General features: G+C 50.6%; 1 protein-coding gene across 2 annotated transcripts in view; it reads right to left on the bottom strand.

The window, feature by feature from the left end:
• DNAH17 (dynein axonemal heavy chain 17) overlaps positions 1-24462 on the bottom strand; it is a 14992541-nt gene that overhangs the window by 8276061 nt on the left and 6692018 nt on the right. For both annotated transcript variants that reach the window (XM_085617470.1, XM_085617471.1), the window contains one exon: positions 23947-24084. In XM_085617470.1, coding sequence (XP_085473596.1) covers positions 23947-24084 — 138 coding nt within the window. The remainder of the gene's footprint in view (positions 1-23946; positions 24085-24462) is intronic.

Genomic DNA, 24462 nt, shown 5'->3' with positions numbered 1-24462 from the left:
ACCGGGATTCGGTGCGAATAAAGCACTCAGCCTGTTACGGTGCACACGATAAAATCTTCTATATACAGTCCTCAAGCTAGATAGAATTCAATAACTAGGAAAGCAGTAATTGTCGAAATTAAAGAACAGGTATCCAATAAAGTAATTGGCACAAAGTATGGATTAGATAGGGTAGTTGGAAATTCAACTAGAGGAGGGAATGCAAATATTGAAAAAGTCAATATCAATATAAAGAACGATACATTTATATATAAAAACGAGATCAAATCTTTATTAGCAATTGCCCGTTGTGGACTCGATGTCAGCCCTGACTCAGAAATATGTTGCCAGGAAGGCTCTGAGACCTAGGCCCAAGGTCACGGATAGACATGTCACGAGTGGAGCAACACGTAGCCGGCAGACATATAAACAGGAAATGGCAGATCAATTTCACAGATAGGCGCAGCAACTCCACAAAGGTCCAGGGAGATTGGCCTCAATAAAGCACACATGGCCGGAGGGGTACGTGTGCTCCCAAAAACACCATAAAGTCAGATGTCTCATATGTTAGGAACATATAGCCAATCAGGGCAGAGTACAGACAGTACACAAACTGATCATGCATTCCCAGTGCCGGACATCTGGACACATTATGCACTGGCAGCATTGTATAAGCGCAAGGTCGCGGCCCACCTGAATTCCCCATCCAATAAATGAATTTACAACTCCAAAGGTAGCAACTCAAATTCCTTGCCATACAAGGATCACCGGAATCATTTATGGCATTCAGTGAATTGTATATAAACTCACCTCAGATCGATTGTAATGTGACAGTCCTCAGACCCTATGCCTGTAACTGTTCTACCGTCTGCATTGTTTAATTATACGATCTGTTCCTGTTTTTCCAAACACCTTTTGTCTCTTGTTTTTTTAAAAGTATTTCATGTTCAAGCAAGAATAGTCTGGTTCCTTCTTGAGATGTCCCTATAGTTTTTCAAGACTTTTATAAGGTGCTCCTTTCAAACTCCTTCAGTCATCTGATCTCAAGTTCCTTTCAGCTTACGTCCTCTTTCTAGTAGTGATTTGCTCTAGAAGAAGGATGGGAGAGATTGGAGCTCTTCTATGTTCTGAACCCTTTTTAAAATTCCTTCGCAGATAAGGTAACTCTCAGAACTAACAGCATATTGTTACTTAAGATTCCTCCGAACTTTCATTGATGAGAAGATCAGTTTTCCCAGATGCACTCTCTGAGGAGGAGGTTACCCACTCATTTGATGTCTCTCAAGCTCTTTCTATATACCTGCTTCTTTAGGCAAGTTGATTCTCTTTGTTTAAAGTTTGGTATTTCTGACATGGGTCTCCGTCTTTCCTTGTCCACTCTTTCTAGATAGCTCAAGACTGCACAGATCTCCCAGGTCATATTCAGGGGAGATCTACTAGGAGGGTGACAACTTGATAGGTGCATACATGGGAGACATTTATTGTGCTGCTACCTGATCATCTCTCACACATTCATGGTTCACTGTTGTATTCAATTAGTTGGAGGTTTTCTGTGGACTTTAGCATTTGTGTATTCTCAGTTAAAAGAATGTGAATTGATACATTAATTGAATGTGTGTGGGTGTTGCAATTAGTTTTGTGTTTATGATCTTGTGAGAGATGACCAATGAATGTATCTATTTGTTTCTGCATGGGTATTGCTTTACAGTGTAAGTGTTGTACAAGAAAGACAAGCAAGGAGGTAATGACTCAGTTACGTAATAATAATCCTCATTACCCCAAGTCCAGGTCTTTCTCGTCATATTCCTGAACCCCTCCACACCTACTTTTCCCACTCTTTGTGGGGATGGATTCATTGTCCCTTCTTTTTTAGGTCTCGCCTGAGCCAGCGCATTCATGCGCTGATCTGGCGAGACATTTAGTAAGCGGGGTTCTGAAAGTGCTACACCATGCTTTGGCTGGCCTAGCGCTTGCGTTCACGCGAGCGTGCACACACGCAGCCTCCATCTGTCTTTCACGGGTCATTAAGTGAAGTGCATCGCGATTACTTTCACTTTTGCAAGGCACGTTAGAAAAGCCCACTTTGTTGTACTGTGCGGTTTTCTACTTGTTTTCAATGCTCTAGCTTCAGTATTCACAGTGTTTAGCCATTTTAACGGTTCTTTAAACCATGTTTTAATACTTGGTACCCACCTTCAGTTTCCAATCTTATTACACTATTAACAGTGTTTTAATACACTCCCCCATAGCTCACCGCTTGTTTCAACATTCCTTCCTTTTTTTAACCACTGGCGCTATATCCCAGCGCACAACCTGCCCTTTTCAGCGAGCTCCATCCTTGTACTTCAGACCACAACCCCAACATTCACAAATCTACTTATTCGTCTTTGGATCCCCATTCCAGTATGCTCTACGCCACCAAGGACCCACCTGTTTTTAATTTTCAATCCTTTACTCCAGCAGCCTCAACTTTGTTTTGCCTGTTCAGCGCCGCTTTCTTCGTAAAACAAACTGTTGTTTCATCGCTATCCGCAGTTGTTTCAGCTGCCACCCATTTTTATATTGTTTTTATATTCTTTTCCACAGCCTTGTTTTAACACTCATCCTGTTCTGCACCCCTATTCTGGTACTTAACCACTCCCTTAGCTTCCTTCAGCATTCGTCTCAAACCAGCACCCCTCCTCCCCAACAAACTGTGTTCCAAGACTAACTTTCAGCTATGCCAATGCTTTTTTTAATGTACTTTATTTGTGGTTTTAAACAGTTATTTAACAAAACAATGTTACAGTGCCAGCATGTTCAAAGAATCAATGACTATAGGAGGTGTACAGTCCAAAATACAAGTATGCAAATAGCTTCACCTGTGCAATTGCGGATTCCAATCAATAACTCGGGCAGGAGCGAAAATAATAAGGAAACAGGCATATGCATAATGAAACCCATTGAGACATAGGTCCCATACATGCAGTGCAGATAAACCCCATCCATGTGCCAACCCCCACCCACTCCTGAACCTCCAGGGAACCCGTGCAATCTCCGCCGGGCAAGAGAGCGCAGCCACACATTGAGAGAAGGCAGCAGCGCCAATCACTCCTCACTTGCATTTCCAGCCGTACTCAGCACAGGGGCGCCCCCTGCGGGATCGTGTGTCAGGAGGTACCCCACCAGCGGTCCCCATATATCCCTGGGCCGTGAGGCCCGCGGCAAGAGTTCAGCATAGGTGGTGCTCTGTTCTTGGCAAATGATCATGTCTGCCAGCCATTCCTTGAACTTCGGGGCCCGGCCCCTACCCCATCTGCAGGCCACTTTCCGTTTCGCTAGAAGCATTGCGATGGCAACATATTTTTTATGGGTCAGAGGTATGTGAGCCGTGTGCCCCAGAAGCGCAAGCAGCGGGTCTCCTTCCAGTTGAGCCCCAATCATGTTCCCTAATGCCGTGAACACCTGCTCCCAATAGTCGCGCACTGCAGCGCAATCCCACGCAAGATGCAAGAACCCCGCTCCCAACTGTCCGCATCTCCCACAGCGATCATAGTCAGCTAGCCCGAAGCACAGCTTCTTGACCGGCGTGTAGTATATTTGATGCAAGAATTTAAAGTGTATGACTCTGAACCTGCTACTAGCCGAGATCTGTGCCGTCTGGCGACAACAGTATCGCCATTGCTCATCAGTGAGTTCGCTCCCCAACTCCCCCTCCCATCGGCTCCGGGACGAGCTGTCCACTCCCGTATCTCCCTCCCGCATGGAGGCATATAGTCTGGACACCAAGTGCCCCCCGTCCGTCGAGCCCAAAAGCCGATGTAACGGTTCAAAACTCTCTGGCTCGCAGGGGAAAGAAGGGAGCAGCGTTCTCATACCCTGTCGCAACCGCACATATAGAAAGACATCGAGCGGTGTGCTAGCCGTGTCCTGCAAGAATTGGTCAGTGGTGCAAAAGGTTACCCCTCGGAAGAGGTCTCCCCAAGCGGCGACCCTCGCTCTAATGCAAAGATCCTGAAATCCCTTCTCCTGTAATAATGTCAGGCCTGGATGGTATGTGAGTGGCAATCTGGGGGAATACAGGAACGAGGCTCCCATGAGTGCCGCCAAGCTACGCCACGCCTCCACCGTGCCGGTGATTGTGGTGGGCGCCACAACCGGTACATCCTTGTAGCCATGTATGAGGCCATTGAGGGGTATGGGGTCAGCCAACCAGGCCTCCACCGCCACTTGCGGCATGTATCGTGGTGGGCACATCCAATAATAAGCGTAATGTGCCTGAGCACATAAATAGTACAATTCGAGGTTCGGGACATCGAACCCTCCCTGAGCATTTGGCCTGGTGAGGATAGACCATTTCAGACGCGGCTGCTTGCCCCCCCCACACCAGTCGTATGAGCTCCGAGCGCAGCGTAGTGAAAAACACCCGTCCCGGGTGATAGGGAATGTTTAGAAAGAGGTACAGAAACTGCGGGAGTATTTTCATTTTAATGAGTGACACACGGCCCGCCATCGATAAGGCCAACGCAATCCACCGCGTCACATTGGTTCTGAGTCGTTCCACAGCTGTGCCATAGTTTGCCCTAACAGTCTCTTCCCTATCGCGGGCCACTCGAATCCCAAGGTACCTGAAGTCCTCCTGGCACCACTCTAACGGGAAGTCAAGTGGGAAGGGAGTCACCGCCAAAGTGAGTGGGAACACCATGGACTTTCCCCAGTTAATAATACCTACTCCGGAGAGCCGCCCAAACCGGATAAACTCTCGCAATATGGGGTTAATATTGTTTTGCGGGTCCCTGATATACAGTGTTATGTCATCCGCATATAGCGATATCAATATCTGCCTCAGGCTGCAGCGGAATGCCTTGTCATTGTGCACTTGTCTGAGTCTGGCAGCTAGCGGTTCCACAGCGAGCGCAAATAACAGGGGCAACAGTGGGCACCCCTGTCGGGTACCCCTCGAAACCGGTATCTGGGAGGACGTATGCCCATTTATAAGTATTCGGGCCGTCGGCTGGGTGTACAGTAATTGGAGCCAGGAGATATACAGCTGAGGGAAACCCATCCGTCGAAGGACACCAAATAAGTAGTCCCACTCCACTGAGTCAAATGCTTTTGTAGCATCCAGAAATACAGCAGCGAGTGGGAACTCCTGATCTACCATCTGCACCAGGGAAAATAGTGTCCGAAGGTTATGGGAGGTCGACCTCCCGGGTACAAACCCCGCCTGGTCCGGCAGGACGAGCTTGTCCATCAACAATGCAAGTCGATTCGCCAGGACTTTAGCCAGTATCTTGGCATCGCAATTAATTAGTGAGAGCGGCCTATAAGAGTCGCAGGAGTCAGGGGCCTTCCCAGGCTTTAGTAATGAGGTGACCGTCGCCTCTCTCATCGATGGCGGCAATATACCCACCTCCAGGGATTCCTCATACACCTCTCTGAGGACTGGCGTCATAATATCAATGTAGCTTTTATAAAACTCAGCCGGCAGCCCATCTGAGCCCGGCGCCTTCCCATTTTGTAACTGCATAATTGCCTCGCGCACCTCATCAAGCTCAAACGGGTGACATAAGAATTCCCGCTGTGCGTCCCCAAGCCACCCTAATGCTATATCTCCCAAAAAGTCATCCATCTCGAGTGTCCCCGACCTATGAGAGGTGTAGAGTGTGCGATAGTGGTCAACAAAGGTATCGAGTATGGCGAGCGAGTCTCGGTGAACCGCATGATCAGGGCTACGTACCTCTAATATGTGGGTGCCACAGCGAGGAGGGCGCGTCACTTCCGCGAGTGCCCTCCCAGGACGCTCTCCCTCACCATATCTGCGGGCCACCCAGTATTTCCCCCGGAACTTCAGCTCGCGCTGTGCTTCAGCCTCGTACTTGGTTAGTGTTTCCCGAAATGCACTGTGCGCCGCCCCTGTCTGTCCTTGGCCCATCTGATTTTCCAACTCCTTCAATTCCTTCTCCAGGCGGCATAGAGTGCGCTGTATATCTTTAAGCACTCCGCAACTTTTGGAGAGGCAATATCCTCTTATCGTCACCTTAAAGGCCTCCCATATCGCCTCTACGCTGCTGACCGAGCCTTTATTTCTCACGAAGAAATCACAAATTTCTTCCTCGAGCTCCGCCTGAAATACGGCATCCAGCAGAGCCATGGGTTGTAATCTCCAGCGTGGCCTAGGAGCAGTATACCCTGGCAGAGCAAGCGACAGCTTCACCGGACAGTGGTCCGAGTACGTTCTGGCCAAGTGCGTCGTTTCTTGGATACCTGACGCCAACCCTCGGGATACCAGACAATAGTCAATTCTCGCCCAACTGCCAATGTGAGACGTAAAATGCGAGCCCTCCCTCCCAGTGGATGCGAATACAGCCAGCCATCAATCAGCCCCTCCTCCTCGAGTATGCCGGACAATGCCTCCCTGGATCTAGTGTAGTGGTGCGGCACGGGGTGAGATCTATCCTGATCCGGTCTAAGGGCCACATTGAAGTCTTCCCCCCATATTATGTGTGCAGAGCCGATTGTCATTATTTTACCCCAGACGTCATTGAAAAATTCCGGGCTATCCGTATTTGGGCCATAGCAGTTAGCTACCGTTATGGAGTCTCCCCCCAGCCGACCCCATGTAATCACGTAGCGGCCCTGCGGGTCTGAAATCGTACCTGCTAGCTCATAGTGCAGCTGTTTCTTAAAAAGGATTGCCGTACCACGGGCATAGGAGGAGTAGGAGGAAAACAGACGATGATCCGCCCATCTGCATGCGAAAGTGCTAACCACCCCAGGGTCTAGATGGGTCTCCTGCAATAGCGCCACGTGGATCCGCTGTCTGTCTAGATACGCCAAAATCTTCCTGCGCTTTCTCGGGTCTCCCAAGCCCCGCACATTCCATGTCAGTATGTTAATCACGTTATCACTCTCCCTTGCCATTGACGCCACATAAGCAAACTGTTCCTGCACAATGAGTCTCTGCACACCTCTGCCGTCTCTCCATAATCATTACCTGCATGCTGAACCCCTGCGAGTGCACCTCCCCCCTCCCACTGAAGCAGCCCCAACTTGCCAGAATCCCAATTCCCTCCCCCTCCCCACAAAAAAACGATAACTTCAGAAACGTTAGGTTTACTCATGCTTAATTATACCAAAGGGTGTTACCCGTTGGGGGAAAACTCTAGGCGGCGATCCGGGTCAGCCCCCTCCCCCAGAGCCCGCAAGTGTTTAGATAGACGAGCCCTGCGCGGGTTCTGGGGAGGGTGCCCAGCGCAGTTCTGAGTATTATGCCCACTTACGCGCTCCATCCAATACCCCACATAGCAGCAGGATTGCCAAGACAGACATAGTAAAACCCACCAGCAACCCGCCACCCCCTTCCAGCAACTCAGCTTACTGTCTCTTAGTTAGGTCACAGTTGGCAGTGATGTATATCAGTCTTGGGAGGCAGGCCGGCTCGAGGTGGACGGCGATCCGGGGCCACCCCCGGAGCGTTTCAGGTGTTTGAGGAAGTCTTCTACTTGCTGTGGGTTGGTAAAGAAACTCTGCTTGCCCTGGTGGGTGACCCGGAGGCGCGCCGGGTACAGCAAGGCATAGTCCACCTGTGCCTGACGCAGCTTATTCTTGACCGCCATGAATTTACGCCTATCCTCCTGAACCGCGGCCGTAAAGTCCGGATAGATAGAGAAGGTGATCCCGTCATAGTGGAGCTGCTGGTTGCTCCGGGCCACACGAAGTATTGTGTCACGGTCTCTATAATTGAGGAGCCTGGCGATAATGGGGCGGGGTGCGCTCCCTGGCGGAGGGTGGAGGCCCAAGGACCGATGAGCCCGCTCCACTATGAACTGGGAGGAGAGCTACTCCTTCCCGATGGTTGAAATCAGCAGTCTCTCCATATAGTCCTCTAGTCGGCCAGTGTTTGTGGTCTCCGGTACCCCAAGAACGTGGATGTTATTGCGTCGACTCCTCGCTTCCAAGTCTTCATTCTTGGCCGCAATCAGTTTCAGAAGCTTGTCCATTTGCGCAACCTGTGTTGAGACCCGAGTGGTAGTTGTAGGAGAGTAGGGTCTGCAATCCTATGATCACCCAGATTTTTTTGCTTTTGCTTCATTGGTTTACGACTTTCTCCGGCTGTGGGCCTGCCAATCAGACCCACAGCCTAGCTGTTCTCTCTCGAAATTAACACACATGTACATTAGGTGCATCCACTAATTGGAACTGGGCCGCCTTGTCAGTCCCTGTCTCAGCATACCACAGGTATCCAGGGCATCGGTGTACCCAGGGCCTACCCGGGGCTGAAGCATGTATTATGCCACCCCTGGAATGGCCGCCCAAATCTGACACAACTGGCTGCACGACAGCTGGGGCCACGTGGTGTAATCACCCGTTGCTGTAGGTGTAGTATTCCTACACCTAAACCCTAAAATGGACACATGGATTCCTATCAGTCACTCCTATAGCAGGCCTTATCAATCCTGAAGGCAGAGTGCAGGGAATCATGTGGGACGGTGCTCTGGCGCGAGCTGAGCCCGTCGACGGCTTGCGGAACCAAGTCCTAATAGCCGTTCCATGGTGACGCGGGCCAACTACTTTTAATGCCTTATAATCCTTGCGGTTATTCGCTAACTTTGGCCTCACATCACCTACACATGTCGAGTAAGGTGTCATACGAATGGGAATACGAACCCCTCGCCAGTCCTGGTGACGGGGTTGGCATTCCCCCCTTTTAGAGGGACACGACATGGAAGTAACCTGGAACCCCGGTTAAAGTTGACTCAAGCCTCAGCATCACAAAATGGATGCTGCCACCAGACACAAGTCTGACCTCCCGCTGCTGGGGGACCTTCCAGCAAGGGGAGCTTGGATAAAGGGTTTCCTGTCGAGGGCGGTGTTAGCACCGTCCCAGACAGGGTTTGTGTATCCCAGGTAGGCAGGGCTGAAAGGAAGGTGATTGCCAGTGGCACCCCGGTGCTCACTGTGCATAGCCCGGCTCAAACCAGTTTCGGGGGCACACCAGCCCCTGAGCTGGCGCGAAGCCGGACAAAGGATAGGGGTGTAACCACCCCCCTCCTGGCTCCACCCATAGGAAGAACCTAGTCACGGGCCAGCCCCTTTTCTTAGAATAAAGGTAGGAGCGCGTCCCCTTCCCAAATTGGATAATCAGATAATCGGATAACTCCGAATCACGAACCACTTTCCACGAAAGGAACTCTTGACTATTTCTGAAGACTCTCCCTTGTGGCTAAGGAGTAGCCACCCTGCACCAGCAGGCACCATCTAAGCGCTTGCGGTTTGCTGTACGTCTCTCCTACGGATCAAGACTGCCCAGCTCGACGAGACCCGAGTTCCCTGCCATCTCTGACCTTTTACCTACCTCATCAGCCCAGCTGAGATTCGTAGGTGTGACGAGACCTGCGGGACCGGCTATCTTCAGAACCTGCACGACGCTTATCTAGCACGCCCACCGAGGGACCCTCGAGTGAGTGCACCTAGGGTTTGAGAAGCCCTAACCCTGAGCAGCTCCAGCATCGAAGCCTGCCTCCCCAGCATCCCCGAGATCTGCGTGGGGGCCCTTCCGCTCCTTGCTGTTCACCGCGTTGTCCGACCACTTGCCGACCGGCTTGTGGCCCTCTTCACGACGCACCACGTTTGTTTCATCACTAGTCTGGTTGCTCCAGACTGGCCCTTGCTCCCCTTCAACAGAGGAGTATCCCGGACCCTCCTGGTCCACTCCCGACGCCATCTTGACTCCCCCGCTTGGGTTGCCACTGCCAAGATCCGCTGCCCCTTCCTGGGCCCAGCCTCATCGACAGCAGACACCTTCGTGGGACAGCTCGCCCTCCATCCTGGTCGCCGCCGCGCCTCCTGGTCCGAGGAGCAGCCGAGTCCGACGTCACCCACTCACCTGGTCGAGGTGACTTCAGCCGGTACCCTCCTGGTACCCACACGATCGCTGGCTAGCGGTTGAGAACTGAGACCCTCTGCTTTCAGGTTTCCTTCATCACCGATCCAGGCTTGGATCGCTCTGAACATCGTCACTGGTCGCCTGCCAGCAACTTCTTCTTTCAGGCTCCTGAGACTACACGAGGACTCCCGACATCTTGCCGAACTTCACGCAGCCGCAGCCTCCGGGCTAGGTAACTCGAGCATCTCGGTGCTCCATCGCAGGTTCGCTCTACAAGTGTCCAGTTCCTTTTTCGTTTAGTCCCACTGATCGGATCACTCCGGAATCAGTACCTCCAGACTCTAACCATTCGCATTTCACTGTTAGTGTAGATGGTTTCTCGTGCCCCTCGGGCATTTGTTTAAATTGTGCAACTGAAGTATTTTCCTAAGAGTTTTGTAGTGTGCTTAGCTCCCTGACTCATAAAGAGCCAGGGTCGTCTTGTTATAAATAAATATCCTTTTATTTTCATAACAACTTGTGTGGTGTCCTTTCACTTGGTGTTCAAGGGGTATATGTGATGGTAAACAGCTGGCTTAACACGCCCTCTAGAGTGTAGCCTAAGACTGCTCGTATCCACGCTACTAGGATAGCTGGTCTAAAAGGTTGACTTACAACCAATCATCAATAAGGGTCGTTTGGAATGATACACAGTGATCACTAGAATAGTGAGCACTACATATCAGGCCAACTTCTCACATTGGTGAGCAGCGGTTGGGATTTGAGCTTGCTGTTGTTTTACCACACACGTATCCTAAGAATATCGCAGTGAAAGATCACATAAGTACCCAGGTACATATAACTTAACTTAGAATACTCCGAGTTCTACTGAACCGGCTGTTGTAGTGTAACAGGGCTTAGCACACCCTGACTACAACTCTTAGCAAGGGATCAGTAGGTAAACCCATAGTGTAGGTAGGTGCAACACTTACACCTCACTAGAAAAGCATGTCGATCCACGGAGAGTCTTCGCAGACTCCCTTAGTGGTCAGCGACCCTCCACAGGTCGTGTCACGATATGCAACTCTTAGCTTCAAGGAGATGCGACAACTGTGTGCCTCCAGGAAGCTAAACCAGGGTTCTAACCCTACCATCGCAATACTGATAGGTCTCTTAGAGGCGTACGATGCTAGGAGGTCCTCTAACCCAGGTCCCCCCAGTGCAGATGGGAACATGCCTCCCTTAGAGGGAACCCTCGGTGACCCGGACCTCGACCCCCACACAGAGGAGGAGGACGAGGACGAGTTATCGGGAGACGAGGCAGACAAAGGTCCAGTGGTAGTCGGCAGGCTTACAAGGACCAACTTAAGCAGGCATGAGAATGGAACTGGGGGAGCCCCGGGCCCACGCTCAAGCAGGCTTAACCTTGGGAACGGACGAGCTAGGTCTCTCTCCAGAGGCTCTGGCAGATCGGTTCATACACATGTCTCTCAGGCATCTTCTCAGAGAGGAATGACTTCCCCTCAGAGGAGGGAGCATGAAGCGAAGATGCGGGAGGTCAATCTGAGGATCGAGCGGGAAGAACTTGCCCTCGCCAAAGAAAGACTTGCCTTGGCCCGAGAGCAGAAATTAAGTGGGTTAGATCCCACTGGTGGCAGCATTCTCAATAGAGAGAAAGACAGGGGTATAGACACTAGACACCTGAGTAAAATAGTGCCCCCCTTTAAACAAGGGGACGACATCCACAAGTGGATAACTGCCTTGGAGAGGGCCTGCACTGTCCAGTGCGTCCCCCCAAGTCAGTGGGCAGCTATACTGTGGCTTTCCTTTGAAGGTAAAGGAAGGGACAAGCTCCTCACTACAAGAGCTGAGGATGCTAACAACTACCAAGTCCTGAAGAACACACTGATTGATGGGTTCGGCTTAACCACGGAACAGTACCGGGTGCTGTTCCGGGACACCCAGAAAATTCAGTCTCAGGATTGGGCTGACTTTGTCGATTGTGCCACTAAGGCTTTGGAAGGCTGGTTGCTGGGTAGCAAGGTTACTGATTACACAGGATTGTACAATCTTATCATGCGAGAACAGATTTTAAACAACTGTCAGAACCAATTGTTGCATCAGCACCTTGTCGACTCGGATCTGACCTCTCCCCAAGAATTGGGAAAGAAGGCAGACAGATGGGTCAGAACAAGGGTCAAGCAGAACCAGAATCAGAACCAGGGTGGTCAGAAGAAAGCAGACCAAAAGGGTAACAAGAACGAACAAAATGACCAGAAGTCTTCGACAGGTCCCCAACAAACCAAAGAGGGTGGGGGTCAGGCTTCACAGAAGAAGAAGACTCAAGAAGGCCAGTCAAAAAGGTGGTGCCAATACTGTAAAAGTAAGACTCACTGGTTTAGTGAGTGCACCAAGAAAGGAGGGCAAACTCCTGCCACTGCAGCCCCTAAGGCACCTGCGCCCCCTAGTACAGTCAGCAGTGGTAGTGCGCCTCCCAAGGCATTAGTTGGGTTAACCTTGGGAACCGAGGGGAGTGACGACTTAGTCGGCACGCTCACTCAGGCCGTCCTTGTCTGTACAGGGGATATGGATATGTCCCCTGATGCCAGTCCCAATACTTTGGGCAAATACAGACAGACACCTTTGATAAATGGAAGAGTGGCTCAGGCCTACAGGGACACGTGTGCCAGTGTCACCATGGTGACGCCTAACTTCGTGGACCCTGGACAGATCATGCTAGGTACCAGTTACCTGGTGACCAATGCCAGCAACGTAACTACCAATCACAGTATGGCAGTTGTTGATTTCTCCTGGGGAGGGGTAAGTGGCCCGAAAAAGGTTGTGGTTAGTTCAGACCTCCCCGTAGAATGTCTGTTGGGCAATGATTTGGAAACGTCACAATGGTCAGAAGTGGAACAGAGGACTCACATGGAGATGTTAGGCTTGCCAGCACATGTCCTTGCTGTGACCAGGTCACAGGCCAAAAGATGCCCCACTGAACAGGTGCTGGATCCTGGAAGAACGGACCAGACACCTTCCAAGAAAAGGAGCAGTAAGGGTAAGGCTTCGCCTTCCCCCTTGCCCCAGGTCGTGGATCAAGTCTCCGAGGAGGCTGACCTTAAAGAACTGAGGGAAACTGAGCCGCAAGAGCTTGAACCTGGTCAGGTTGAGTTTCTGGGCTCAGGGGGACCCTCCAGGGAAGACCTGGGGAAGGCACAGTTAGACTGCCCCTCACTTGAACCCCTCAGACAGCAGGCCGCTGCTGAGGCTGCAGGGAACGCCACAGGTACCCACAAAGTGTACTGGGACGATGGACTCCTGTACTCTGAGGCAAGAGACCCCAAACCTGGTGCGACCAGGAGGCTGGTCATCCCCTTGTCTCTGAGAGGTTTCCTTCTCACCTTGGCCCACGAGATTCCCCTTGCAGGTCACTTAGGCCAGAATAAGACTTGGGACAGAATTGTTCCACACTTTCACTGGCCCCACATGTCCGAAGATACGAAGGAGTTTTGCCGCTCCTGTGTCACTTGCCAAGCCAGTGGTAAGTCAGGTGGCACGACAAAGGCCCCCCTCATACCACTACCAGTGGTGGGGGTACCCTTTGAACGAGTGGGGATCGACATTGTCGGACCAATGGAACCCCAGACAGCATCAGGGCACAAGTTTATACTGGTGGTGGTGGACCACGCCACTAGGTATCCTGAAGCTATTCCACTTAGGACCACTACAGCACCTGTGGTGGCACGGGCCCTAGTTGGAGTGTTCTCCAGAGTGGGCTTCCCTAAGGAGGTCGTCTCAGACAGAGGTGCAAACTTCATGTCGGGATATCTGACTGCTATGTGGAAGGAATGTGGTGTCAACTACAAGTTCACCACACCCTATCACCCACAATGCAATGGGCTTGTTGAGAGATTCAACAGGACCCTAAAAGGGATGATTCACGGACTACCTGAAAAGCTTCGGCGGAGATGGGATGTCCTGATACCCTGCCTCTTGTTCGCCTACAGAGAGGTCCCGCAGAAGGGGGTTGGCTACAGCCCTTTTGAGCTTCTGTTCGGACATCCTGTAAGGGGACCCCTTTGTTTGGTAAAGGAAGGATGGGAGAGACCTCTCAGAAAGCCGGCATCAAACATTGTGGACTATGTGCTCGGTCTCCGCTCGCGGATGGCGGAGTACATGGAAAAGGCGTCTAAAAACCTGGAGGCGAGCCAAGAATTACAGAAAGCTTGGCACGACCAAAAGGCTGTTCTGACTGTGTACCAGCCTGGACAGAAGGTGTGGGTGCTGGAGCCAGTGGCCCCAGCAGCACTCAAAGACAAATGGTCTGGGCCCCACACGATCATTGAGCAGAAGGGAGAGGTCACCTACTTGGTAGACCTGGGAACTCCCCGGAGCCCCCACAGGGTGCTCCATGTAAACAGGCTCAAGGCATATGTCGACAGGGAGGGCATGGGCTTGCTCATGGCCACAGATGAGGGACAGGAGGAGGAGAGTGACCCTCTCCCAGACCTGCTCTCTCAGAACCCTGACGATGGATCAGTAGATGGTGTTGTCTTTTGTGGCAGCCTCTCTGGACATCAACAAGAGGATTGTAAACAGGTTCTTCAATCCTTTCGACATATGTTCTCTCTGACACCCAGTCAGACCAAGTGGTGTACCCACGAGGTCGACACTGGGGACAGTCTGCCCGTCAAGAGTAAAATCTATCGGCAACCTGATCATGTCAGAGACTGCATCAAGACAGAGGTGCAGAAAATGTTGGAGCTGGGAGTCATTGAACCCTCGGACAGCCCCTGGGCTAGTCCCGTAGTGCTCGTGCCGAAACCTCACACCCAGGGCGGTAAGAAAGAGATGAGGTTTTGCGTGGACTACAGAGGTCTCAATGCGGTCACTAAGACTGACGCCCACCCGATACCAAGAGCAGACGAACTTATCGACCGGTTGGCCTCGGCCAACTACTTAAGTACGTTTGACCTGACAGCTGGGTATTGGCAAATCAGGTTAGCTGAGGAGGCCAAGCCCAAAACAGCATTTTCTACCCCGGGTGGGCATTATCAGTTCGTGGTAATGCCCTTTGGTTTGAAAAATGCACCTGCCACCTTCCAAAGGCTGGTGAATCGAGTTCTCACTGGGTTGGACGACTTCTGTGCGGCGTATCTGGACGATATCGCTGTCTTTAGCTCCACCTGGGAGGATCACCTGGTCCACCTGAGGAAAGTGTTAGAGGCCCTGCAGAAGGCAGGCCTCACTATCAAGGCCACCAAGTGCCAGATAGGGCAGACACAGGTTGTATACCTGGGCCACCTTGTAGGTGGAGGCCAGGTTCAACCATTGGAGAGCAAAATACAGGCCATCCAGGACTGGGCTCCTCCAACCACCCAGACTCAGGTTCGAGCTTTCTTGGGCCTGACTGGTTATTACCGGAAATTTGTCAGAAATTATGGATCCATTGTGACCCCGCTAAACGACCTGACAAGTAAAAAGATGCCAAAAAAAGTTCAGTGGACAGCAAGCTGTCAGAAGGCATTCGATGACCTAAAGCAGGCCATGTGCACAGCACCTATCCTAAAGAGTCCAGACTACTCCAAACCATTCATTGTCCAAACAGACGCTTCGGAGCTGGGTGTGGGAGCTGTTCTATCGCAACTGAATTTTGATGGTCATGACCAGCCCATAGCTTTTATTAGCAGGAGGCTGACCCCCAGAGAGAAGAATTGGTCAGCTATTGAGAGGGAGGCCTTTGCTGTGGTTTGGGCCCTGAAGAAGTTGAGGCCATACTTGTTTGGCACTCACTTCAAGATTCAGACCGACCATAAGCCCCTCTTGTGGCTAAATCAAATGAAGGGTGAAAACCCCAAACTACTTAGGTGGTCCATTTCCCTACAGGGGATGGACTTCACAGTGGAGCATAGACCTGGCACTGATCATGGCAATGCAGATGGGCTCTCCAGGTATTTCCACTTAGAGCAAGAAGACTCACCTGGTCAAGGTTAGCTTATTGTCCCAAAGTTTGGGGGGGGGGTCATGTAGGAGAGTAGGGTCTGCAATCCTATGATCACCCAGATTTTTTTGCTTTTGCTTCATTGGTTTACGACTTTCTCCGGCTGTGGGCCTGCCAATCAGACCCACAGCCTAGCTGTTCTCTCTCGAAATTAACACACATGTACATTAGGTGCATCCACTAATTGGAACTGGGCCGCCTTGTCAGTCCCTGTCTCAGCATACCACAGGTATCCAGGGCATCGGTGTACCCAGGGCCTACCCGGGGCTGAAGCATGTATTATGCCACCCCTGGAATGGCCGCCCAAATCTGACACAACTGGCTGCACGACAGCTGGGGCCACGTGGTGTAATCACCCGTTGCTGTAGGTGTAGTATTCCTACACCTAAACCCTAAAATGGACACATGGATTCCTATCAGTCACTCCTATAGCAGGCCTTATCAATCCTGAAGGCAGAGTGCAGGGAATCATGTGGGACGGTGCTCTGGCGCGAGCTGAGCCCGTCGACGGCTTGCGGAACCAAGTCCTAATAGCCGTTCCATGGTGACGCGGGCCAACTACTTTTAATGCCTTATAATCCTTGCGGTTATTCGCTAACTTTGGCCTCACATCACCTACACATGTCGAGTAAGGTGTCATACGAATGGGAATACGAACCCCTCGCCAGTCCTGGTGACGGGGTTGGCATTCCCCCCTTTTAGAGGGACACGACATGGAAGTAACCTGGAACCCCGGTTAAAGTTGACTCAAGCCTCAGCATCACAAAATGGATGCTGCCACCAGACACAAGTCTGACCTCCCGCTGCTGGGGGACCTTCCAGCAAGGGGAGCTTGGACAAAGGGTTTCCTGTCGAGGGCGGTGTTAGCACCGTCCCAGACAGGGTTTGTGTATCCCAGGTAGGCAGGGCTGAAAGGAAGGTGATTGCCAGTGGCACCCCGGTGCTCACTGTGCATAGCCCGGCTCAAACCAGTTTCGGGGGCACACCAGCCCCTGAGCTGGCGCGAAGCCGGACAAAGGATAGGGGTGTAACCGCCCCCCTCCTGGCTCCACCCATAGGAAGAACCTAGTCACGGGCCAGCCCCTTTTCTTAGAATAAAGGTAGGAGCGCGTCCCCTTCCCAAATTGGATAATCAGATAATCGGATAACTCCGAATCACGAACCACTTTCCACGAAAGGAACTCTTGACTATTTCTGAAGACTCTCCCTTGTGGCTAAGGAGTAGCCACCCTGCACCAGCAGGCACCATCTAAGCGCTTGCGGTTTGCTGTACGTCTCTCCTACGGATCAAGACTGCCCAGCTCGACGAGACCCGAGTTCCCTGCCATCGCTGACCTTTTACCTACCTCATCAGCCCAGCTGAGATTCGTAGGTGTGACGAGACCTGCGGGACCGGCTATCTTCAGAACCTGCACGACGCTTATCTAGCACGCCCACCGAGGGACCCTCGAGTGAGTGCACCTAGGGTTTGAGAAGCCCTAACCCTGAGCAGCTCCAGCATCGAAGCCTGCCTCCCCAGCATCCCCGAGATCTGCGTGGGGGCCCTTCCGCTCCTTGCTGTTCACCGCGTTGTCCGACCACTTGCCGACCGGCTTGTGGCCCTCTTCACGACGCACCACGTTTGTTTCATCACTAGTCTGGTTGCTCCAGACTGGCCCTTGCTCCCCTTCAACAGAGGAGTATCCCGGACCCTCCTGGTCCACTCCCGACGCCATCTTGACTCCCCCGCTTGGGTTGCCACTGCCAAGATCCGCTGCCCCTTCCTGGGCCCAGCCTCATCGACAGCAGACACCTTCGTGGGACAGCTCGCCCTCCATCCTGGTCGCCGCCGCGCCTCCTGGTCCGAGGAGCAGCCGAGTCCGACGTCACCCACTCACCTGGTCGAGGTGACTTCAGCCGGTACCCTCCTGGTACCCACACGATCGCTGGCTAGCGGTTGAGAACTGAGTCCCCTCTGCTTTCAGGTTTCCTTCATCACCGATCCAGGCTTGGATCGCTCTGAACATCGTCACTGGTCGCCTGCCAGCAACTTCTTCTTTCAGGCTCCTGAGACTACACGAGGACTCCCGACATCTTGCCGAACTTCACGCAGCCGCAGCCTCCGGGCTAGGTAACTCGAGCATCTCGGTGCTCCATCGCAGGTTCGCTCTACAAGTGTCCAGTTCCTTTTTCGTTTAGTCCCACTGATCGGATCACTCCGGAATCAGTACCTCCAGACTCTAACCATTCGCATTTCACTGTTAGTGTAGATGGTTTCTCGTGCCCCTCGGGCATTTGTTTAAATTGTGCAACTGAAGTATTTTCCTAAGAGTTTTGTAGTGTGCTTAGCTCCCTGACTCATAAAGAGCCAGGGTAGTCTTGTTATAAATAAATATCCTTTTATTTTCATAACAACTTGTGTGGTGTCCTTTCACTTGGTGTTCAAGGGGTATATGTGATGGTAAACAGCTGGCTTAACACGCCCTCTAGAGTTTAGCCTAAGACTGCTCGTATCCACGCTACTAGGATAGCTGGTCTAAAAGGTTGACTTACAACCAATCATCAATAAGGGTCGTTTGGAATGATACACAGTGATCACTAGAATAGTGAGCACTACATATCAGGCCAACTTCTCACAGTAGTATCCTCTGTATTGGAGACGCGGCGCTCCGCCTCCCGGATTCGTTCCTCATGATTGTCCAGTTTATGCACAATGGCATCCATACGTGTAGACATGCCATCCATTTTTTCCGCCATTGTGGCAAAGCCTTGCCGGACCTCCCAGAGAAGCGATGCCAGCTCCCCCGCGCCTTCAGCGGGCCCAGCAGCTGGATCCGGTTCAGCCAACACCACTCTCTCATCTGGTGGGGTGCGGCCCGTCTTCTTTGCCTCAAAGGTGAGGCGGGACTGCCTGGCATCAGTCTTCCCCATCGCCGGCCGCGGTCGAGGGGGGCCAAGAAGAGCGCTGCGAGATCAATCGCCTAGGGGTCAGTGACAGCGGACGCGGCCACTTCTCCCCACCACACCGGACTGCCCAGGCCGCAAATCGGCCCCACCTCGTAATCCTATGCACGGGCTCTCTGCACCAGTGCCTGTCGCCACTTTTTCGGAGCCAAGCGAGGCGTAGGAGGGTCGCACCCAGGATCCCTTCATGCTTCGTGGGTGCAGGTGCGATACGTCGCGCAATCTGTGGCGGTTATTTAGGTATCAGTAGCTCTCCATGCTCCCGCTGCCCAATGGCCGTGAATGCAGCTACCCCCGGTCCGCCGCGAGCAGCTCTCTGCCGTGTGCGCCTGTCCGCGCAAAGTGCGACACCTCTCACTCGGTGCGACCAATTATGCACGTCAATTTAGGGGCAGAAGAGGCTAGCGCGTGGGGTGAAGATGATATGCCAGTGCGAATTGTGACACGCAACCCCCTTCTCCGCGCCTCCAGGGGGCCCCACGCAGCCCCGCGCCAGGCCTGCAGCGATACGGAGAGGATGGCGGGAAAGCCTCGCCAGGTCTGCCCCGGGGCAAGCAGTGTCCGCTGCAGGGCCTCCCACCAGTGCAGCAGTCGGTCCCCGAGTGTCCCGCAGCTTTTTTCCCGCAGGCCCTCTTCAGCCCGACAGTTGAGCCTGCACTCACCCGGCCTCCTAAGTCTGTCACCGGTCGCAGTGTGCAGCGTGGGCTCCGCTACTTCCCGCCTGCTGGCAGCACTCGCCGGTGTCCAGGGCACCCCCGGGGGTATCCACCAGCCCTCTCCGATCAGGAATCACTGACGCCGCGCTGTCCGATCCAGAGGCCTGTGTACCTTGTGGTCAGCCGCGGGCTCCCGTAGGTCGCCAGCCGGGTCCGCCTCCCGCCGCAGTCCCGCCGACACAGCCGCTCCTCGGCCGTTGCTCTTCCTCGGCGAGCAGAGCCCTCTAAGCCGCATAAAGTGGTCGCCAGGGACATGGGCAGATTCAGGGCACACAGACCATCTCAGGCAGGTCGCCGCAGTCGCCCTGGGCAGGATAATTAACAAATCTGTGCGCCGGGCGGCAGGAGCCTCACATACGTGCAGCGATCTTGCACGGCACCACCTAGCGCCCCCCAACTATGCCAATGCTTGTTGTGTTGAGCTTCAATAACACAAGTGCAGACGGTAAATGTTGTGATCTCTGTAGAAAGACACCTGGAGCCAGGAGGTATTCTTAAGCCATCTTTATTCAGTCTCCAGTTCAGGTAACATCTGTCTCTACTCCAGCCAGCCTAGTGTGGTACCAGCCCCACCAGGAGCAGCCTCCCTAGCTGCTCAGCCCATCTTCAACTGCCAACACTCATCCACTCAGACACCCAGGCATTCCATGCATCACAGGCACACCAACATTCTATGACCATCTCACACTCTGGCTGAGCAGCTAGTGGCAGCAGTGCTGGACTACAATGTTATTCAATTAAGTAGGATATAACATTATCCCTTTTTCTTCAACGAAAACGAAACTTGCAAATGATAAAACATGAAGGAAGAACTATCAACAAGAAAAATAAATAATAGTACAAGTCCCACGGATGCAAACATGAATCAAACATCGCAGGAGCATCAAGAAGAAAAATGAATAATAGTACAAGTCCCACGGATGCAAACTTAAATCAAACATCACAGGAGCAAGAACCATTAAAGCAAGAAAGGACGGATAAGATACATACATATGAACAGCAATATCTCCCATCCCTCCCTAAAAAGAATTAAAAACATTATGAAGCAAACATAACATTCCCTGAAATACATTTGAAGCATTTTGCATCAACCACTGTGACGTGATTCACTACAACGAAAAAGGTTAAAAGACCCCACAAAACCAATGCCCAAAAGTATAACTAAAAGTAGCTCTAAAGATAGCATACCCTACAACTACAATCCCAAGATAAAGGGAAACCAACATGAATATGGGTCGTCACCCATAAAAACGCCCGTGAAGGGATGTACATTAGTACTGCGCAACTAATAATGGTCTAAAGCCATAACCCAACCCAGTGTAAGGGCTAAACTAGGTACTGTAAATGTATGAAAACTGAACCCATGTCCCAATCTCCTTGTGGAGATTACGTACCCCCATGTAGGAGTAACAAAACAAAACTGATAAGAGCTCCAGACCCCCTTGTGGAGGCTACAAACCCCATGTAGGAGTAACAAAACAAAACTGAACAAAGGGATGATACCCACAACCTTCCCTCGTGTAGGAAAACAGAGTGATGACCACCCACAGGACTAATGGAAGAACCATCCCACGTAAAACTAAAACCTGTGGCATCACAACATTTGAAACTTTAAAACGCAAATACTAATGCAAAAATACCAATGCAAAAATACTAACGCAAAAATACTGTAATTGACTGTAGAGCACTGGTGCATGTGCCCCACGCTGGTGAGCGATCTCAGAACCATTAGGGGTACAATTGCAAGTAAACATAGCAAGCACTGAAATGACCATAAAATTTCACAAAGTCTGCTCACACAAACGAAGAATATAGAGTCTTCCCTGTGGTTTAACCTACAATACTTCACCTCGAAATTGAAACGACGACATAAACTTTGCTGGGAACAACACCATAGCAAATGAGTGTTCAATGTCAACAGTGGGAGTGTGCAGGCATGTACTCTAGTGCCCACAACTGCAGCGCTTCTGCGGCGTAAATACTCAAAAGAAGCTTGACTTCAAAACAGTTAAACAACTCGCAAAAGAGAACGTGGATGTACCGTGTGGCAGGCATCCATACAACTGTGGGAACAATTAACCACGTACTCTACCTCCGATATCCAAGAAACAGAGGATCACAACAAGATGATACCAGAGTCCACAATTGCAGATAGAGTTGAAATAGTGAAGGCACCGCGTTGTCCTCTGCCCTCATGTCAACTTCCAGAAAACTTTATTCTCACAGAAATACGAACACCGTGGTTGGCAGAAGGAAGCAGTGTGGACGACAACACTACAACAAACTGGAACCTCCAATGGGAAAAGACAATAGCGGCCGCCAGCCTCAATATGGCGGCACGCCGTCGACGTCGTTGCAGAGTGGCTCACGGTGCGTCCATGCACCAAAACGTCCAAAGGAGGTGTTCGAGCAGCAGACTAGATGAGGCGTCACCAAAGTTCCACAGCAGCCTCGCGCAACGTCGAACAAAGGTGTGTGGCACGAGCAGGCATTTTTCAATATTTGAATGTGAAGAGAGTGGTTAAAATGGCATCAGTAAAGCGCAGCCAGAACAGTTCAAAACAAAATGATGGCTCACCTAAAATGCGCCCAAAAATCTTCATTTTAACTGTAGAAGGATACGGCACGCCAACTCGGCACTAAAAATGCCAAATGTAGTACAGCGTCGTATGTAAATCGCAGGGCAGTGTGCACACTCCATAATATCCCACAACAGTGCACCAACTGCAAGACGCTGCCAATCCTGCGGCTGCAAACACCTGTGCAAGTCCCGATCAGAGTGGATCTCCGCTCCATTGCAGACAGGAAACAAAGTTCATTAAACCCAAAGTGCCCCAAGACACCGATCAGGCACCTCGCCTCAAGAGTAGATATCCAGAGATCCCTAGATTCATACAACCTGCAGCAGCTGTAAAAATATTGACATTAGTAGAAATAGTAGTCACTCGCCTAGATTGAAAGTCCTGTCAGGCATCAAACATTGACCATCTGTGCTACTGCTGCGAGGAGATCGTTGAGATATAGCACCTTTTTAATTAAAGTCACTATGGTCATTAGAAACACTGCAAGCGTCAATCATGCCTCCAAAGAAAATCCTCCATCTGTGCAGCCACTGCACACTGTACGTTCTTACATCTTTATGACTAAAAATCCCAAATTGTCATTTTCTGCTTTCTGTGGCTGGAACACCAAATGTGGCTGTAGTGCAACTACTCCACCAACTCACTGTAATCCTTTCATTAGAAAGCGTTGTGGCTGGCACACCAAATGCGGTTGTAGATTAACTACTCCTCCAACTCACTGTAATCCTTTTGTGGCTAACATTGTGGCTGTAACACCAGATGCGGCTGTAGCTTAGCTACTCCTCCAACTCATTGTAGTCCTTTTGATGTTTGTAGTATTCCCAGGCTGTAGTGTCCTTTTGATGACACTTCTCTGTGGGCTGTCCAATGGAAAGGACACTGGTGGGGCTGGCGCTGGCTTCCCTGGGATTTCTTTCTTTGTAGATGTAGTTGCTTGTTAGATCTCTTGGTCTCTCTTTAAGTTTCTTTGTAGTTCCTTTGTTTCTGTGCTGTACCAAGAGTCTCTAGGGTCCAAGTCCGCTCGTCACCAAAATAAATGTTGTGATCTCTGTAGAAAGACACCTGGAGCCAGGAGGTATTCTTAAGCCATCTTTATTCAGTCTCCAGTTCAGGTAACATCTGTCTCTACTCCAGCCAGCCTAGTGTGGTACCAGCCCCACCAGGAGCAGCCTCCCTAGCTGCTCAGCCCATCTTCAACTGCCAACACTCATCCACTCAGACACCCAGGCATTCCATGCATCACAGGCACACCAACATTCTATGACCATCTCACACTCTGGCTGAGCAGCTAGTGGCAGCAGTGCTGGACTACAATGTTATTCAATTAAGTAGGATATAACATTAACTTTCCTTTTGAAGAATGATGAAAGAGAGTGGGCGCCACATAGGTTGAAATGTTTTTGCTTGGGCTAGGTAAACAATGTCTGTGGGTTAGGAGAGTTGTTCACAGTGTAAGGCTTGTGACTAGGAAAATTGTGGACTCAGGGTTAATGAAGATTACCTGTAAGAAACTGGGACATTAAAGGAAGCTGAAGGCTCCTAGGCTCATTTTAACTGTGTTTTCTTAATTGCTGCCATATCATAAACTCATCTTAGTCTCCATTTATGTATTTGCCAGTACACAATCATTGATTTCTGGCCTGTAGTTTCTCACAAAGTGTAAATAGAAATACCAACAGATATTTCCCTCAGAACAAGAACGCCACTTAATGTGCCACAGAACAGAATACAAAAACTAAACAAAAAAGCACAATCAGTGCACTAATGATTTACAATTTAAAAAGTCAAACCTAATTAGAAAAACTGTTTTTGAACGCTTGTTGGGATTATCCAATTTATATTTTCGTTATTTGACTATATAGATCATATGTAACCCACCTGAGATTTTCCACAGCCAGCATTTCCAATTACAAACACAGAATGCCTCACTTGTAAAAGTTCTTCCAATTGGACAATCTTCAGTACAAAGCTGTCCTCAGCTTGCAACTTCAGATCCATTACAGACTGTTTAATTATCTAGGATAAAATATCAGTCCAGGAGTTATAGTATGTAAAAGAAATGCGCTAGTAACAATCAGTGCACTCTTGCAACATTCACAGATTTTAAACTTGCTTTCTCAAGCTCATGCTTTTTTCTCAAAATGACTGCTCTATAAATACCATTTAAGCTCACATTCAGAAAAATGTAAAGTGTAAGTAATGCTCCTAAACTAAGTGGCAAATGTATCCCAAACTCGATATTCATTCCTAGCTATATGAGCAAAAGACAAACAAGAATGAATTTTAAACATTACTAGTATTGCACAGACTTGTTATTGTGTAGATATACAATAATATTATAATACAAATAACTCAATAGCCTAATACATTTAACATTAAAAATCATTACATATG

This window comes from Triturus cristatus, chromosome 7 (assembly GCF_964204655.1).
Source record: "Triturus cristatus chromosome 7, aTriCri1.1, whole genome shotgun sequence".
In the NCBI taxonomy this organism is placed as follows: domain Eukaryota; kingdom Metazoa; phylum Chordata; class Amphibia; order Caudata; family Salamandridae; genus Triturus; species Triturus cristatus.
The sequence above is the reverse complement of the archived record's forward strand: the minus strand, read 5'-3'. Positions and strand labels throughout refer to the sequence as shown.